The sequence below is a fragment of the Dipodomys merriami genome, unplaced genomic scaffold, assembly GCF_024711535.1.
Source record: "Dipodomys merriami isolate MVZ:Mamm:240054 unplaced genomic scaffold, mDipMer1.0.p SCAF_45, whole genome shotgun sequence".
Classification (NCBI taxonomy): Eukaryota; Metazoa; Chordata; class Mammalia; order Rodentia; family Heteromyidae; genus Dipodomys; species Dipodomys merriami.
The window spans coordinates 2,786,104-2,804,474 of NW_027206013.1; the positions used below are offsets into that span (position 1 = coordinate 2,786,104).

The following is an 18,371-nucleotide window of genomic DNA, read 5'->3' on the forward strand; positions in this document are numbered from 1 at the left end:
ACTCTACCACCCAAGAAGTCCACTAGGTGGCGCCATTGGCGGGAGGAGGGGCTGTCTCCTGTTCTCAAGGCAAGGCTTAGAGGCAGGTCCGGGGATGGTGCACTGTAAGGGAGAGGTGGTTTGCTAGCAGGGAAGGGGGAAGCGAAGCCCCTGAGTGGCCTGCCAGAGAATGTGGGGTTGATAACAGCTAAGGAGAAGGTTCTATAGGACTTCAAGTGGGCTGTCATGAAGCAACTTCTTTTTGCCCATCAATGCCTATGACAGGCTCCCCTTCTGTTGGACTCTGACCATGAGCTGAAAGGCTATCACTCCAGTTACGGGCTGTGGGGAGGGGGCATCTTCTGTCCTCTGTCCCTCCTGAGGATCATCTGTCTCCACTTCCATCAAGGAAGTCATGGAAGAGAACTGATAGGGCCCTCATCCCCGAGGTCCTGACCCACTCCCAGGGGACCCACACAGATGTCTTTAATCTGTCACCTGGCACATTCTTTATGTGTTCCCAGGTTCCTCCTGTAGTTGGCAGAAACCTCTATTCCTGATGTCCTGTCTCCCCTGTCCTCCTCCCCTGTTTGGATGGATTCAAGCCTCAGTGCTCGGGCTGCTGCCTCGACCACTGCATTGGCACTGTCTACCAGTCCTTCTGTGTTGTGGATAGCATGGGGTGTATATAATAGGACTTCTAGAAACACCCTAGTATGTATAGTGATGGGCTCTGTCACTGGCAGGTAACCTCAGGTAACAAGGGATCGGCCCATTCCCATTGCACTTGCCAGCAGTACCTTCGTGGGTCTGCATGCTCTGTTGTAGATTCCTGTCACTTAGGAGGTATGGCTGCTTAACTGAGTGGCTAGTCTCTCAAGAGACATTCAACGATTATGTGGCCAGGTTAGAGCCCTTCCTGCCTTTTTTTCCTCTCTCTCTCTCTCTCTCTCTCTCTCCCTCTCCCTCTCTCTCTCTCTTTCTTGTGCCAATACTTGAACTCAGGACCAGGATACTGTCCCTTAGCTTTTTTCTTTTTCTTTCCTTTTTTTTTTTTTTTTAAATTTTGCCAGTCTTGGGGCTTGAACTCAGGGTCAGCTCTGTCCCTGAGTTTCTCAGTGCTCAAGGCTAACACTCTATCACTTTAGCCACAGTGCCACTTCCAGCTCTTTCTGAGTAGTTTCTATAGGAGATAAAAGTCTCAAGACCTTTCCTGCCTGGGCTGGCTTTAAACCATGATCCTCATATCTCAGCCTCCTGAGTAACTAGGATTACAGGTGTGAGCCACCAGTACCTGGCTTCCTTAGCTTTTTTGCTCGCAAGCTGGTGTTCTACCATTTGAGCCATATCTCCATTTCTAGTTTTTTAGTGGTTAATTAGAGACAAGAGTCTCTTACATTTTCCTGCCCCCGGCTGGCTTCCAACCCAGATCTTCAGATCTCAACCTCCTAAATAGCTAGGATTACAGGCATGAGCACTGGCTCCTATCCGACAGGTCCTGCCTATTTCTGTCTGCTGTTGCCCTCCTGGCTGCCTAGTTTCTGTGCAGAAGTAGCCAAGCTTCCTCAGTCATTGTGCAGAAACAGCCTGAGTGGCAGGCAGACTCTGAGCCTGGAAGGGAAGCCAGCCCAGTTTGAAGCACTTTCTTTCTAGAATGAAGTATGTGACAGATGTTGGCATCCTGCAGCGCCACGTATCCCGACACAATCACCGAAATGAGGATGAGGAGAACACACTCTCTGTGGACTGTACTCGGATCTCCTTTGAGTATGAGTATCCTTGCAGCTCAGACCCTGGGATGTAAGCAGCACCCCCTGCTTGGGTGCTGTTTGCTTAGTCACTGTGAAGGGCTCCTGCCCCCATCCATCTGCTTATAACATGTTTGCCTCCCAGAGTGGATGGACTGGTTGTATATGAAGCTGCAGGGACTTCTCAGACACAAAGAGGACAGCATTCTCCAGGACCCATGAGAGGCAGCAGAGACACCTGACTGTCCCACAGAGTGATGGCAAGGGGCTAGAGTGGTCGTGAGCAGGAAGCAAGCAGGGCAGCCTGAGTTCTGTGGAGGTGCTACCTGTGATGAAGACCACTCATGGTCACAACTACCCCCAAGAGCCGCAAGTGGTGAAGGGAAAAGTAAGAAGATGAGTAAGCTGGGTACAAGTGGCTCACAGCTGTAATCCTAGCTACTCAGGAGGCTGAGATCTGAGAATTTCAGATCGAAGCCAGCCCAAGCAGAGAAATCCCTGTGAGACCCTTATCTCCAATTAATCACTCAAAAACCTGAAGTGGAGCTATGGTTCAAAGTAGTAGAATACTATACTTGAAAAGAGCTCAGGGACAGGGATCATGCCCTGAGTTTTAAGCCTCACAACCAACAACAATAACAACAACAACAACAAAGATGAGTAAGAAGATGGGCACCGGTGGCTTGTGATCCTAGCTACTCAGGAAGCTAAGATCTAAGGATCAAGATACCAAGTCAGCCATGGCAGGAAAGTGTCTGAAGACTCTTATCTTCAATTAGCCACCAAAAAGCTAGAAGCAGCTCAAGTGGTTTAAAGCAACAGCCTTGAGTAGAAAAACGAAGAGACAATGCCTAGGCCCTGAGTTTAAACCCTAATACTAGTTCCTACTCCCACACTCACCCCCCCTCCAAAAAAAAAGGAGGGTTAGGATGGGGAGGTTTCAAGGAGGGGCAGAAGGTGGACAGGATTAGGTCTGCCAGGAGTGGGTAGGCCGGGATGGCAACCTGAGCTTCTGCCACTCAGTCTCCCTGTTGTATGTGGCCCTCACTGCTTTCTGTACCCATCAGAGAGCTCTTCAGAGCCCCTGCATCTTCGTTTCTTCATCACTTTTTCATGGTTTTGTGTGTGTGTGTGTGCGCATGTACACACATACATGCTTGTGCATGCTACTACTAGGGATTGAACTCAGGGCCTAGGTACTGTCTCTGAGCTTTTTTGCTCAAGGCTAGCAATCTACCACTTGAGCCATGTCTCTACTTCCAGCTTTTTGGTGGTTAACTGGAGATAAGAGTCTCTCTGACTTTCCTGCCTAAGCTGGCATCTACTGGTTATCCTTACTCAGCCTCCTGAGTAGCTAGGATTACGAGCGTGAGCCACCAGCACCCAGCTAGTTTCGTCATCTGTTAGTAGGGGATTTCTGTGTTCTCACAACCTCACAGGCTCCTTACATAGGTCACCACACTGCACATCACCCTTACCTAAGCAGTCCCATACCTGGTTGTGCAGGCAGGCCCTAGCAAGGGAGCACACTCTCAGCAGAGTGTCATAGGTGAGGCCGTATATGCCCAGGTTATGCAGCTCCAAGCAGGTAACAAGTAGCAATACCACATGTGCTCCTTGACCTTGGCCCAGCCTCTGCCTGGCACTCTACCAGCACTGGTCCCTCCATGACAGTCTGTGCAACACCAGCTATACTGCAGCCAGGTTCAAGCTCTGGTCTGTGCATGGGCAGAAGCGGCTTCAGGAGTTCCTTGCAGACATGGGGTAAGTGATTACTTTGGCCTGAAACCCCCCACCCCCCACCCCCACACTTGATCACCTCCCAGGAGAATTCCCTCCACTTTGCTGTGACTCATTTGGTTGTAAAAATAGAGCAGTTTGTGGGGGTATTGGTAACTCCTGCTACCAATCTTAGCAGCTCAGGAGGCTGAGATCTAAGGATCACAGTTCAAAGCCAGCCTGAGTAGGAAAGTCTGTGAAAGTTGTTTTTTTTTTTGTTTTTTTTTTTTTTAATTTTACTTTTTTACCGTCAGGGGGCTTGAACTTAGGACGTGGGTGCTGTGCCTGAGCTCTTTTGCTCAAGGCTGGTACTCTACCACTTTGAGCCACAGTGCCACTTCTGGTTTTTGAGTGGTCAATTAGAGGTAAGAGCCTTGTGTGGGGACTTTTTTGCCTGGGCTGGCTTCGAACTTTAATACTCAGATCTCAGCCTTCTGTGTAGTTAGGTTTATAGGCGTGAGCCATTAGGTGTCAATGAGATTCTTTTTTTTTGGGGGGGGGGGGTCCAGTCATGGGTCTGAACTCTGGGCCTGGGTGCTGTCCCTCAGCTCTTCAGCTCAAGGCTAGCGCTCTACCACTTGAGCCATAGCGCCACTTCCAGCTTTTTTTTTTTTTTCTGCTTATGTGGTGCTGAGGAATCGAACCCAGGGCCTCATGTATGCAAGGCAAGCACTCTACCACTGAGCCACCTTCCCAGCCCGGCAATGAGATTCTTATCTTCAATTTTAAGCACTGAAAAAAGCCAGAAGTGGAATTGTGGCTCAAGTGGCAAAGCGCTAGCCCTGAGCAAAAAATGCTCAGGAACAGCACCCAGGCCATGACTTTAAAGCCCCATCACCAACACCAAAAAAAAAAATGGAGCTGTTGCTTCTTCTACTGGGAGTTCTTCAAATCCTTTAGGATGCTGCTTGAGTGGCTATGCCAGGACATCCCTGGCGGGCCTGCACAGTTTCCCTTCCTCATGGTGCCACTGCAGTCTCACTCAAGTGACATGAGCTTGCTCTTTCCAGCCTACCCCTGAAACAGGTCAAGCAGAAGTTTCAGTCCATGGACATCTCCTTGAAGGAGAACTTAAGAGAAATGATTGAAGAATCTGCAAACAAATTTGGGTAAATACTTTTTTTTTTTCAATTAAATTTCTTTAAAGCTAGGGCTTCTATTTTAACTGTATTCCTAAAAATAGTGCAAAAATGAAGTCTTAAGAATGCATAAACAAGCATGTTCTTGAGACCAGTTCTGCCTGAAGTTTTGGAGTTCTCTTTGGGCCAAAAACACACCTTTTTAAAAAGTGCCTATAAGTTTTAGGATCCTTAAATCCTGGAGCTGTAAGTCTGATCCAGCTTATCCCTCTGAAGTCAGGAAGTGGGCCTCTAGAGCCAGGGTCAGTCAAGCTCTGTCTACACAGGTCGTTGGGTACTTCTAAGTCCCCTGGGATTGGCTACTCCTGCCTAGCTGACTTGCTGGGCCAAATCCATTTCCATGCTTGTTTATATTGCTCTGCCCAAGGCCAGCTGAGCAGCTGTAGGCAGGTGGCCAGCTGCTCTGGTCTGCAGGGCTGGCATGTTTGGTGTTCTAACCTACCTCATCCTCTAAGCAGAATTATCATAGAACATTACTGGGGACCTGTAAGGAACATTAGGATATTTGTTGGCTTGGCCTGGCTGGGAGAGTTTGCCTTTGACTAGAGATTGACAAGTGCATTACTTCTTTTGTGACAGGATGAAAGACATGCGTGTACAGACTTTCAGCATCCATTTTGGGTTCAAGCATAAATTCCTGGCCAGTGATGTGGTCTTTGCCACTATGTCTCTGATGGAGAACCCGGAGAAGGACAGCTCAGAGACGGATCACTTTATCCAGGCTCTAGATAGTCTCTCCAGGTAGTGGGTGTGGCTAGGGACTGCTACCCCCTTGGGAGGTCCTGGGCCTACTCCTCAATCTCACACTGTATAGGGAGGGAGGTCAGTTGCTGGGATTCCCTAGGTGTGAGGATGACTGGTCCTACTGTATGAGAGTCAGAATCACCACTAGAGTGGTGACACCTGATTCGCTGCCAGCCAATCCTCAATATACATCATTTTGAGATAGAGTCTCACTTGGTAGTCCACGCTGGCCTCAAACTCATGATCCTCTTGCCTCAGCCTCTGGAGTGCTTAAAGTACAAACTTATAACACCATCTTACTTTTGTTCTCTCTCTCTCCCTCCCCGCCCCCCCGCACCTCCTCCTCCCAATTTCCACCCCCACCCCCTGCTTTCTTTTTTTGGCTGGTCCTGGAGCTTGAACTCAGGGCCTAGGCACTGTCCATGAGCTCTTTGTTCAAGCTAGTGCTCTATTACTTTGAGCCATAGTTCCACTTCTGGTTTTCTGGTAGTTATTGGAGATGAGAGTCTCAAGCACTTTACTGCTTGGGCTGGCTTTGAACTGTGACTCTCAGATCTCAGCCTCTTGAGTAGCTAGGATTACAGACATGAGCTACCAGCACCCAGCAGCATCAGTTTTTTTTTTTTTATTCTTCCTTTTTGGGCTTCCCAATGATTACATTTTTGCCTTACATTTTAAAATTCATAGGTCTCATGGATATTGAAGAGAATTTTAATCTTCACACATTTTCAGAATTATTTTTTTGTAGTAGTCTGGACTTGAACTCAGGGCCTGTCCCTGGGCATTTTATTTCCCTCAAGACTAGTGCTCTAGGGCTGGGAAGGTGGCTCAGTGGTAGAGCACTTGCCTTGCATGCCTGAGGCCCTGAGTTCGATTCCTCAGCACCACATAAGAGAAAAAAGCCGGAAGTTGCGCTGTGGCTCAAGTGGTAGAGTGCTAGCCTTGAGCTGAAGAGCTGAGGGACAGTGCCCAGGTCCAGAGTTCAGGCCCCACGACTGGACCCCCCCCAAAAAAAAAAAAAAAGACTAGTGCTCTAGCACTTGAGCCACAGCTTCACTTCCTACTTGTTTAGGAGTTAATTGGAGTTAAGCGCTCACAGACTTTTCTGCTTGGGCTGGCTTTGAACTGCAATCCTTAGACTTAGTCTCCTGAGTAATAAACATTACAGGCATGAGCCAGTGGCACCCAGCTGATTTCTGATTCTTTTTTCCTAGTATCCTGTTCTTGATTTAGGAATGTCATAGCCACTCAAATCTCTCTGAAGATACTAGATTTTTATCAGTTTTGTTTAGCTCCAGTTATCTTTTTCCTCCAGGATCACTTTTTTTTTTTTTTTAAACACTCCATAAGTGTTTCTCAAATGGTCTAGTGTCTTTTGTATTTAGGAATCTTGGCTGCATGTCTAGACATAGTTTGCAGGCTGGAAAACATCACTTCATCTTGGCAGACAGGACCCTTTTATACTCCTAATTGCTACAGAGAGAGGCTTTGCATAAGGATCCTATTTCTCCAGAGCGTTCACTTCATGTATTCAGAGGGGAACCTTTTCTTCATCAATAGAAGAATAAAAGTCTTTCTGGGTGGGGTAGAGGTCCCTGTGCTCTCTTTGCCCTTTGCCCAATTTTCCTTTCTGCCAGAACCCTCCGGCACTTTCCTGAGACCTCCTTTGTGGGCTTTTAGTCTCCTGTCTCCTGATGCCAGCACCTTTTCCCACCCTTCTATTCCTTCCTATTATATGAAGGGGAACTCAGGAGGGAAACTTTTTTCTTTTCTTTTTTTTTCGATCATGGGGCTTGAATTTTGGGCCTTGGCACTGTCCCTCAGTTCTTCAACTCAAAGCAAACATTCTACCACTTGAGCCACAGCGCCACTTCTGGTTTTCTGAGTGGTTTATTGGAGATAAGAGTCTCATGGGCTTTCCTGCCTGGGCTGGCTTTGAACTGTGCTATCCTCAGATCTCAGCCTCCTGAGTAGCTAGGATTACAGGCGTGAGCCACCAGCACTGGCTTCTTTTTTTCTTAATGGTACTAGGGTTGGAACTCAGAACCTGTGCTTACTGGGCAGGTATTCTACCCCTTGAGCCATTTCTGTGTTGGTCATTTTCAAGATAAGAGTCTTAATGCCTAGAATGGCCTGAATATGATCTTCCTATTTGAGCCTGTGCCACTATGCCCAGCCATTGTATTTCCCCAGTAGCTTGTGATGACAGGTAGACACAGCCATTGGTTGAGATAAAGTCTCACAAAGTTGTATTTTGTCTGGGCTGGCCTCAAAACTGCAATCCTCCCATCACTGCCTCCCAAATAGCTAGAATAGAGGCTCGAACCATTTGCCTAACTAAGAAGATAAAACTGTTATCCCTAAATCCCTTCCTGAACCAAGAACCAAACAGTCTGTCTGTGACTTTGGCATTATATCAGCAGTTCTGGACAAGCAAGCTAAATGTCCGCTTTCTTTCAGGAGTAACCTGGATAAGCTGTACCTGGGCCTAGAACTTGCCAAGAAGCAGCTACAAGCCACCCAGCAAACCATCGCCAGCTGCCTGTGCACCAATCTTGTCATCTCCCAGGGACCTTTCCTCTATTGCTCCCTCATGGAGGTCAGGGTTGTCTTGATGCATGGCACTGGCCCCCACCTGCAAGTGCCACCTTTGACCATCTATGCCCCTCTCAGATCCCAGTGCCCAAAGTCAGGCCATGCTTACCAGTGCCACCTCTGATGGTCTGTTCCATTCCCTCACATAGGGCACTCCAGATGTCATGCTGTTCTCCAAACCTGCATCCCTGAGCCTGCTCAGCAGAAACCTGCTCAAGTCCTTTGTGTACTCGGTGAGGAACTGTGTAGGCAGGGCCCTGGGGGGAGGAGCACCCATGCTCCATGTGTATTTTATGAGTTAGATAATGGCTGAAAGCTGCCTGTGGCAATTCTCCACCTGTGAGGCTTGCTTATATCCTTTGCTTTTTCTGGACTAAATTGTACTCCTCTGACCCTTAGGAGTCTTATTTCCCACAAGCTCTGATTTTATCACTAGCTGTCCAAGTCATGATTTTGAGTATAGTGATGATGATTACATGGCTCCATGGATTCTATCTCCTCAGACTCAACCACCTTTGGATCAAAAATATTGCGGGGGCTGGGAAGGTGGCTCAGTGGTAGAGCGCTTGCCTTGCAAAAATATTTCGGAAAGGCTGGGATGTAGCTCAGGAATGAGGCCCTGGGTTCCACCCACAACACAAATTTAAAACAAACAAACAAAAAAACAACTTTCTGGAAAAAAAATTCTATCCAGGCATCAGAAGCTCATGCCTATAATCCTAAATACTCAGGAGGCTGAGATCTAAGAACTCTGGCTCAAAGCCAGCCTGTGTAGGAAAGTCTGTGTGACTCTTATCTCCAATTAACCAGCAAAAAGTCAGAAGTGGAGGTATGGCTCAAGTGGTAGAGTTCCAACCTTGAGTGAAAAAGCTAAGGCACAGCACCTAGGTCCTGGGTTCAAGTTCTATACCAGCATGCACACTCTCTCTCTCTCTCTTTCTTTCTCTCTCTCTCTCTCTCTCTCAAATTCTTTTTTTTTTTTTTTGGGTCCGGTCGTGGGGCCTGAACTCTGGGCCTGGACGCTGTCCCTCAGCTCTTCAGCTCAAGGCTAGTGCTCTACCACTTGAGCCACAGCGCCACTTCCGGCTTTTTTCTTTTTGCTTATGTGGTGCTGAGGAATCGAACCCAGGGCCTCAGGCATGCAAGGCAAGCGTTCTACCACTGAGCCACCTTCCCAGCCCTCTCTCTCAAATTCTTAAAAGCAAAACTTGAATTTATTGTACTGCTGAGTCTATGCAGATAAAGCAATGTACAGGCATTGTAGTAAATATAAATAGTCTAAAGATAGTTTAAAGTATACAAGAAGATATACATAGATCCTGGGTTTAAGCATCCCTGGGTCTTGGTATCAGTTCTGGAACCAATCCCCTGTGGATACCTAGAAAGGACCAAAATGTCCACATAAGCTTTGAAGTCCTGTGGCCTTGGTTCGAAGTTTAGCCTCCTCATTTATTAGATGTGTGATGTAATTCTGATGAGCAAGCAGTCACTTTATAGGATCCAGACATTTAATCACCAGGCATTGATTGACTCCCAGCATGCACTGGGCCCTGTTTGGGAGCAACTACCATCCCCATTTGCTTCTTGGAACATCCTCAGTCCTGCATAAACCAGAACAGTAGGTCGTCTTGGCTGCGAATTGTAGAGCTGTGGGTATGACACTCAGGGTCTCCATCTCAAGGCAGTGTGTGTGTAGGAGGGGACCACATGGGGCATAAGCACATAAAGTTAGAGGCACACATCACACAGGAAGGAGTGGGGCAAAGCTGGGGTACTGGGGAACTCTTGGAATAGGTGCCAGTTACAGCAGAACTTGAAAGAGTTGTTAGGGACTGCCAGGGCATACTAGAGGCTGGGGCCAACGTGTCATGTTGGCCTCAAGTACTCATTTCTGGAGGTTTGAGGGAAGTGGCCTGGCTGTCAGGGCTCCTGGGTGCTGAGTGCATTCTGCACCTTGCTAAGACTAGTCATGTGAATGAGGGCATTTGTTTTTACAGACAAAGAACCGACGTAGCAAACTGCTGCCGCTGGTGATGGCTGCCCCACTGAGTGTGGAGCAGGGCACAGTGACTATGGTGGGCATTCCTCCAGAGACAGATGGCTCAGACAGAAAGAAGTAAGTGGCTTCTACTTGCCCTGGGGACAGGAGGAGTGGAGACCTTATGGTCTTGTATGTTCGTCCATTGAGTGACAACTAAAATTTACCCTCCAGTGTCTGTCATGGGAATGAGGGTTGCAAGAATCTGTAACCTGTCTCCCAACAGGTCTGTTTTATATCCACAGCTTTTTTGGGCGGGCATTTGAGAAGGCAGCAGAAAGTACCAGCTCCCGCACCCTGCACAACCATTTTGACCTCTCAGGTGAGAGTCTCTGCCATTTGCCACACCTGTGCCATCTGATTGACCTCAAGGCTAGTACTGGCTAGCATTTACCCTGAATGGGGCAAGCTGGTGAGGTCAGAAGCGCCTGGTCAATAGCCATTTCATCCTCAGAAACAGCCCCAGGCAAAGCTGGACCTACTCATGGCTTTAGGGTCCCATCATGACATCATTCCCCCACGAGGCCCAGAGAAATGGCTGCTGGTGGTTCAAGGGGCCCAGCCAGACCACTCAATGTCATCTACCTGCTGATTTCTTACCAGTGACAGTCAGTATCCTAGGAGACATGGTGTTGTGTCCAGCTTGGTCCAGCTGTTTGTGGCAGGACTGTAATTGCCTGTGGCACTGCCTGCTGTTGGACTACCCTGAGCAGCAGACCCTGCTTCCTACTGCACGCCTGGGATGGAGGAAGATTGATTACAGCTGCCAGGTTTCACTGGCCAGTTGGAGAGCCAGGGGAGTGTGGAAAGCTCCTGGGAGGTAGCCAGTGGCCTGGTGCCTCTTCAGACCAGGCCAGCCTAGTTCCAGGGCCTGTTTTTTCATCTAATAAGAATCTACATGCCTGGGCTGGGAAGGTGGCTCAGTGGTAGAATGCTTGCCTTACATGCCTGAGGCCCTGGGTTCGATTCCTCAGCACCACATAAGCAAAAAAAAAAAAATTGGAAGTGGCGCTGTGGCTCAAGTGGTAGAGCACTAGCCTTGAGTTGAAGAGCTAAGGGACAGCGGCCAGGCCCAGAGTTCAGGCCCCACAACCAGACCTCCCCCCCCCCCAAAAAAAAAAAAAGAATCCACATGCCTGGTAGCCTCCAGAAACACAGGTAATTTGCATTAGGTCCTCTCCTTCAGAAGAGGATAGAGGTACAGGGCAGAGCAGGGCTCAAGTGGCCTCCACTGATTTTGGGGGGAGTGTCTGCTGGACAATGTGGGAAGGCCTGTCTTTGTCCAGATCTATATCTCTGAGTTGTCACATCCCTATGCCCTCTCTGTTGCCTGTCATTGCTGGCCCCTGTGATCCATGGCCCAGGGACCACAGATCTGGTCTCTCTTCAGTGCATCCAGCAGATCTGAGGATGAAATACAGTGGGATTGGGTTGAAACCATATATTCCAGATTATTTCAGGCCGTGGAAGAAGAGCCTGTGCAGATTGGAATGTGGCAGAGGATTGCTGCAGTCAGGGGGTGGGTCCCCGGAGTTCATGTGCCCTGCCTTGTTTTTCTCACAACTCCCTTCTCACAAGATGTTTTTCTTTCATTACTTTAGTAATTGAGTTGAAAGCTGAGGACCGGAGCAAGTTCCTGGATGCTCTTGTCTCCCTGCTATCCTGAGGGTGAGCCCAACCTGACCCTGACTCCTGGCTTTGCTCTCCTTCAAGAGAGGCTTTTACTCGAGTTTCACATCAGAGCAAGGTCTCAAGAGATTTGGGGCCAGTACATTTTTCCCAAGAATGACCATCCTGAGGCTGCCAGCAGGGCCACAATGAGGCATTTTTGAAGAAGCTAATTTCGTTATGTCCCTTTGATCCCCTAAGAAAGACCTGGTATTCACCCTCCACTGGCCACACTGTGGGGTGGCCATCGTGTGGGAGACACGTGTAACACACAGACTGCCTGGCACTGCCCTGAGGGGTGCTTACAGCCTGCTGCCCTCACGATCTTTATATTGGGCCTCTGCTGGAACTCACTGGGCAGGCTTTCTGAGCTTTTGGGTGCTTCATCCTTGAATGCAGAGCTGTTGGCAGCTGCAAATCACAAAATGTCTGCTCTGCCTGAGGCTTCAGGCTAATGACTGAGATGCTTGTTCCAAACCAGTGACAGGACACCTCAGCCAGGCCTTCTCCTTGCCCTACACAATCTCAATCTTAATCCTAATCTCTCTCTCTCTCTCTCTCTCTCTCTCTCTCTCTCTCTCTCTCTCTCTCCCCTCCTTCATCCTCCTCCTTGCTTTCCTCCCTCTCTCTCCCTCCCTTCTTTTCTTCCTTCCTTCTTTCCTTCCTTCCTTCCTTCTTTTAAAATTTTTTTATTGTTATAATAAACATGATGTACAGAGGGGTTACAGTTACATAAATCAGGTAATTAACGCATTTTTTTTTTGGACAATGTTACCCCTTCCCTTACTCTCTCCCAGTTTTTCCCTCTCAGTCCCACCCATAAGTTTGTATAGTTTTTTGTTTTGTCATTTGTGGGGCTTGAACTCAGGGCCTGGATGCTGTCCCTGAGCCCTTTCACTCAAGGCTAGTGCTCTACTACTTTGAGCCACAGTGCCACTTCCAGTTTTCTGGTGGTTAATTGGAGATAAGAGTCTCATGGACTTTCCTGCCCAAGCTGGCTTTGAACTACAATCCTCAGGTCTCAGTCTCCTGAGTAGCTAGGATGAACAGGTTTGAGCCTTGGGTGCCCAGCAATATAGTTCATTTCAACAAGTGTCCAGGGATTGCCTTTCTTTTTTGTGTTAGTACTGGGTCTTGAACTCAGGGCCTGGACACCACTGTTCCTTCACTTTTTGTTCAAGCATGGCTCTCTGCCACAGCTCCACTTCTAGATTTTTGCTGATTAATTGGAGGTAAGAGTCTCATAGACTTTTCTGCCTTCAACCAGGCTCTTTAGATCTCAGCTTTCTAAGTAGACATGAGCAGTCAGTGCCTGGCACAATTCCTCGTTCTTAAGGAATACATGAAATGGATGTGCAGAGCCTGCCCTGTGTCTTGACCATCTCTCAGTGGATGCCTGCATCCAGCCCTGCCTCTCCCTCAACCTAGACTAGAGGCCATTTATGTGGTACGTGTCCCCACCAAGGCTCAGGCTAGAGTGCCTTCAGGCTAGCATCCAGAATGGCCTAAGGAGCTTCAGGGACCCCACAGGTGTCTATCTTAGGGTAGCCTTGTGCAAAGGGCCATGTCAAGGAAGGGGCTCTGGATCTTCAGCCAGATTTGTAGGTCATTAGCAGTGACTTTGGGTTGGGTCCTTAACTAGACAGAGTCTGCTTCTGACAATGAGGCTGATGCCTTCTTCACTTAGCAAGTGTGCTATTATAGTCAGCACCAGGTTCCCCAGCAGTGGAGCTGCACTGGAGGCAGTGATGCCAACATTGCTACTGTGTTGGTACTCGGAGGGTGCAGGTGGGCTGGTGGGATTCGGAAGAGCTGTGTGCTAGAGGACACATGGGCAAAGGCTCTGGGCAGGATAAGCAACTGGGAGGTCCCTCCACTGAGAGGGTGCCCTGTGGGAGGGGGTCTAGAGTGTTAAGGACTTTCAGATGCAGCAGGGGGTGTAGTGAGGGCAGAGGGCACCTTAGTGGTTCAGGGGTGGCTCTTACCCCATAGATACCCCAAGGCTGAGATGAAGGCACTTAGAAGCAGCAGAGGCCTCATTTGAATTGGCTACATTTGGGAGACACATCAGAATTGCTCTAAAATGTGATATATTTTTTTTTCTTCTTTTGCAGAACTTGATTTCTTCCAAAAATGACCTCCTCCTTATTTATATCTACTGGCTTTTATTTAGATTTTAAATTTTGGGCATCGTTTGAAATGCTTCAACAGTGCCTCAGTGCCTTTTAATGAAATAAAATGTTTGTTTTAGGTTCTGTTCCCCATCTTGGTTCTAAATGTGGAGCCAGCACAGGTGTACTCTGATGCTCCTTTTGGCCCAAGGGAACCTGGTTCCTGTACTCACAGCATCCTCTAGCACAGGAATGTGTGACTCCTCGAGACCCTAGGGACAAGGTCTCCCTACTCTCCCCTCCAGGCTTCCATGCAAGTGGATGGAAAGGAGTCTGGACCCTACAGCCCTGGTCTCCACACAGTACCAAGCATGCCCAGTGGGAGCTGGCTGTGTCTTCCTGCCTGTCATTTCCTCCTGGTCTTGACAACATCATCCCCTTGCGTGCGCCGCCCCCCCCCCCCCCACACACACACATCAAGGCCCTCATCTTGCCATCTAGTGCCCTGTCCCTAAACACACCAAGGGCATGCTTCTCTGCAGAAGAGGAAGACAGCAACAGGAAGGCCTCAGGCTGGAAAGGCCTGACTAGACTAGCAGATTCTGTCCTTCAAGACCTGCCATCTGCCTCATCCACAACCTGGTCACAGAAGGTCCACACTAGATGGGATCTTGGCAGACTCCATGGCCTTCAAAGCCTTCCTAGATGGGGGTAGGATCACCCCTCCCAGACATCCCTTGGGCATAATGAGTGTGGAAGGGTTGGGAGGTGAGTAGAGTGTACCTGTAAGGACTAGCAGCCCTGGGCAGTCCTTGAAAGCAGCAGTGATTTGTTTGTGTGTGGTGTTGTTTGTATAAGGTCTCAACTGTGTAACCCAGACTAGCCTTCAACACATAATCCTGCTGTAGGTGTGTATATATGCACACGTTCTGGGGCTTAAACTGAGTCAAGTAGTAGACTAGCACTCTACTGCTTGAGCCACAGCTCCACTTCCAGCTTTGTGGTAATTAATTGAAAATAAGAGACTCTCATACTTTCCTGCCTAGGCTGGCTTTGAACTGTGATCTTCAGATCTCAGCCTCCTGAGTAGCTAAGATTACAAGCCTGAGCCACCAGCTCCCAGCCAACTGGGCAGTTCCTGAAGGCAGCAGTGATTAGAGATTGTTTATTTTTGATAAGGTTTCAGCTATGTAGCCCAGGCTGGCCTTCAGCACAGTCTTTCTGTGGTCAGTTTTAAGTTTGTAGGGACAAGTCCACAAAGAATAGCTTGGAAATGAGGGTGCAGTAGGTGGGGGTCCCTTGGGAAAGGGCAGATTGCGGTGGACTCACAGCTGAATTGAAGACTAGCTTCTCTACCTGTGAACTCCAGTGATGGCACTAGTCATGAGTGGCACTTGCCCTGTCCTTCCTAGCATGGGTCGGGTGGGGCTGGCTCCCCAAGTCCCTCATGCTGCCCACTAGCAATTTAAGAAAACTCAAATCCAGCTGCCCTTTGGTACTCTGCCCTGAGGGAAAGGGCTTGTGTAAAATGAGCCCCTCCGTGTGTGAATGAGTTCCTAGCTAAGTACCCTGAACCCCACATTCCTGGACAACAGTATTGTATCCACCCACTGATGACCACTGCACAGCCAGGACCAGCTGCCAGGTATGACGACTTACCCTCCAGTCCAGCCCAGGGCCCTGGCTCTAGGACCACAAGCTCCCAAGTTTGGCCGATCTTGATTCCTGTACACAGCCAAGCAGGGCTGCTGTTTAGGCCTTGCTGAGTCAGGTGGCTTGCTGGGGGTCTTTGTTCCTGAAGGTTGTGTTTTGGGAGCTCAGGCCACCAGAAAGTCCAGCTTCACTGGATGTCCCACCTAGTACCATCCCCACAACTGGAATCTGCTCTGGACCTCCCAACCATGGGGGTCTCCTCCTTTTCCACAGTGGGGAACCTGGCCAGGACTGGGATACTCCCTGTTACTGGATGTAGGCCAGCCAGTTCTGGGCAGAGCCCTGGAGATCAGGGTTGGGGGCAGGTGCCAAGTCTTCCTGGTGGCTGGCTTGGACACCAACTAGCAGTCTCTTCCCCCAGCCACTGCTCTCCTGTGCCTGGCCTTTTGCAGAAGGTAGAAATGCACTGGAAACAATGAGCTCTGGGCTATTATAGATGTGCTCCTGCCCTTTGGGATCCCTCTTCCCCCATCCCAGCACTGGCTCCTAGATTTCACCCACTGTGGGAACATCACATTGGGTTTTCCAGCAGTAGAACCTGAACAGAGGTGCTGGTGAGCAATGGTGTGGTCTGGCTACTGGGCTAGCAGGGGAGGGGAGGGCACAGACCCTGCTGTACACAGCCACACTGTGGCTGACAAAGGAACCAGGACAAGGGCCTGGAGCAGAGCCCAAGACATTGGGCAACTGGCCTCTTCCCATGACAACGTTGTTGACTGCAGCAAGACCTGCTAGATTGGCCATACATCCTAGATTCAACTTGCTCCCATTCCACAGTTGGGAAGCGTCACCATCCATACTGTGGCCACTTAATAGAATGCTAGGGACAGAGCTGCTTCCACCCCTCCCACTCCTAGCCCCATATGGGGCTTCCCTGCCTTGCAATATATTGTGGCTGTGTAAACTCCCACTTGGGGCCTGGGGAAAAGTTTATAGGACCTAGGGGCCAGCCTTGAGGGAGCCCCCACAGGACCCTTTGGGGATAGGGTGTTGGCAGGTGGGTGGGAGAATGGTCTGCTAGGCAAGGGGTGAGTGGACAGAGGACAGGAGACCGTGGGAGTGTTCAAACGATTTACTAAGCAAATTCTTAATCTCCCCACACCCGCCCACAAGCTGCAAGGACCATACAATGCCCCTGCCCCCATGTTCAGGCTCTGGTGCCCACAAGAGGAGATGGGGGCAGAGGGGCCGCTGATGAGGGAGACCAGGAAGTCCAGGCCAATTTCCTTGGTTCCTTGCGCTGAGGCCCCCCGCTGAGAAGGAAAGGTAGTTTATACACACCCCTCCAGCAACCCTGCCTGGGGATCCTGGGCTCTCCTATCGGCCCGCTCCTAGATCAGCGGGAGCGGATGGAAAGTAAGGCAATATCCAAGATCTTCCAGATCCTGGGGAGGAATTGGCATCGGCAGTCTGGTGCCCACTCGGGAGACAATCTGAAAAGTCCCACCAATGTCCTAGCCAGCGCTGCGTTAAACAAAACGAAAGATCGAGTTCTCAAGTACTCATGGGTTTCGAGGCTGAGCTCTGAGTGTTCAGAGAGCTTTGGGCGCGGGCAGGTCTGGTCGATGCTCCAAGCCTAGCATCCCTCTGAACTTGGTGACCCAGCAGTGGCCGCAGCCATCGAAGCGCGGCTTCCCAGGCCGATCCTCCAGCGTACGGGCTTGGCTACGGAGAAGTGGCCCCCGCTGTGCTCCGCACTCCTAAACGTAGTTCTTCTTGTCGTAGTCGCCGCTGGCCGTGGGTCTCCGTGGTACGGAGTACTTGACAGGGAGGCTGAGGTCCGGCCGGCCGGCACAGACCCAGGCACCGCAGCACACGAGGCCGCCGCCGCCCATGAGCAGCGCCGACGCCGCCCAGCCAATGTACAGCGCCGCGCCCAGCTCGTACTTCTGAGACACCGGCACCGTGGGGTCGTAGAACTCGCGGACCACGATGTTGGCGAACCAGCAGAGGGGCACGAGTGCCAGCAGCCCGCACAGAGCGTAAAGCGCGCCGCCCGTGAGGGCCACGCGCGCCTTCGCCGGGCCCGGGGCCACGCAGGTGGTGCACTGCGCGCCCGTCAGGGTCACAAACAGGGCCACCAGCGCCAGCAGCACGGCGCCCACCGTGAGTGCCCGCGCCGCCTGCACCTCGGCGCTCAGCGCCAGCACCGACTCGTATACCTTACACTGCATGTGCCCGGTGCTCTGCACCACGCACGACATCCACAGCCCCTTCCAGGTGGTCTGCGCCGTCACGATGTTGTGGTCCAGGAAAGCGGTCACCTGCCACATGGGCAGCCCGCACGCCAGGATCAGACCCACCCAGCCCACCAGGCACAGCACCAGACCCAGGATTTCCAGCGCTGCCGACCCCATGGCTGAAAGTTCAAGGCGCGCTCGATGGCCCCTTGGGGCCTTGTCCCCACGCGCGCACGCCCGCGCGCGACAGTACTTGGAAGGTGTGGTTCGATGCTCCGGCCGCGCTGGAGTCCGAGCGTCCCTGCCTTCCCCTGAAAGTTGCAGCTGCACCACCTCAGGTTTGCTCGCCCTTCTTGGGGGCTTCTTATTTGAAATCTCGGTGGGCGGACCCTTGCCCCTCAGGTCCAACCTCCTGGATTGGAGCAACCAATCCATGCGCCCGCCCTAGGCCAGCGGCCAGTCGGAGCCCCCTGGCAGGTGGAGTTAGGGAAACTCCGGCGCTGGGACCTCTCGCAGCAGCCCAGCAGCCCAGCCGCTGGGGAGCAGGGGGATGGAGGGGGTGGGGGTTAGGGGGAGGCTCTACCGACCGTGGTCCCAGTTCCCGCTGAGCGCTGACCGCTTTCTGGGCTGGTCTAGGGTGGGTGCGAGCGTGCACCCCCCTCTCTGCGGGAGCTGCA

At 50.7% G+C, this 18,371-nt stretch overlaps 2 protein-coding genes across 2 annotated transcripts in view; one reads left to right on the top strand and one right to left on the bottom strand.

Moving 5' to 3' along the window:
* Cdc45 (cell division cycle 45) overlaps nucleotides 1-13,909 on the top strand; it is a 29,879-nt gene extending 15,970 nt beyond the window's left edge. The window contains exons 10-19 of the mRNA XM_069994342.1: nucleotides 1,633-1,752; nucleotides 3,360-3,491; nucleotides 4,517-4,615; nucleotides 5,225-5,386; nucleotides 7,850-7,988; nucleotides 8,134-8,217; nucleotides 9,982-10,100; nucleotides 10,268-10,344; nucleotides 11,624-11,690; nucleotides 13,805-13,909. Of these exons, the coding sequence (XP_069850443.1) occupies nucleotides 1,633-1,752; nucleotides 3,360-3,491; nucleotides 4,517-4,615; nucleotides 5,225-5,386; nucleotides 7,850-7,988; nucleotides 8,134-8,217; nucleotides 9,982-10,100; nucleotides 10,268-10,344; nucleotides 11,624-11,688 (997 nt within the window). The 3' untranslated portion in view covers nucleotides 11,689-11,690; nucleotides 13,805-13,909. The remainder of the gene's footprint in view (nucleotides 1-1,632; nucleotides 1,753-3,359; nucleotides 3,492-4,516; nucleotides 4,616-5,224; nucleotides 5,387-7,849; nucleotides 7,989-8,133; nucleotides 8,218-9,981; nucleotides 10,101-10,267; nucleotides 10,345-11,623; nucleotides 11,691-13,804) is intronic.
* A 2,662-nt stretch (nucleotides 13,910-16,571) lies between these two features.
* Cldn5 (claudin 5) lies at nucleotides 16,572-18,055 on the bottom strand. The gene has a single exon (XM_069994338.1). It carries the CDS (start codon nucleotides 17,869-17,871, stop codon nucleotides 17,215-17,217), a length of 657 nt encoding a protein of 218 aa, XP_069850439.1. The 5' UTR covers nucleotides 17,872-18,055; the 3' UTR covers nucleotides 16,572-17,214.
* Between the last annotated feature and the right edge of the window lie 316 nt (nucleotides 18,056-18,371).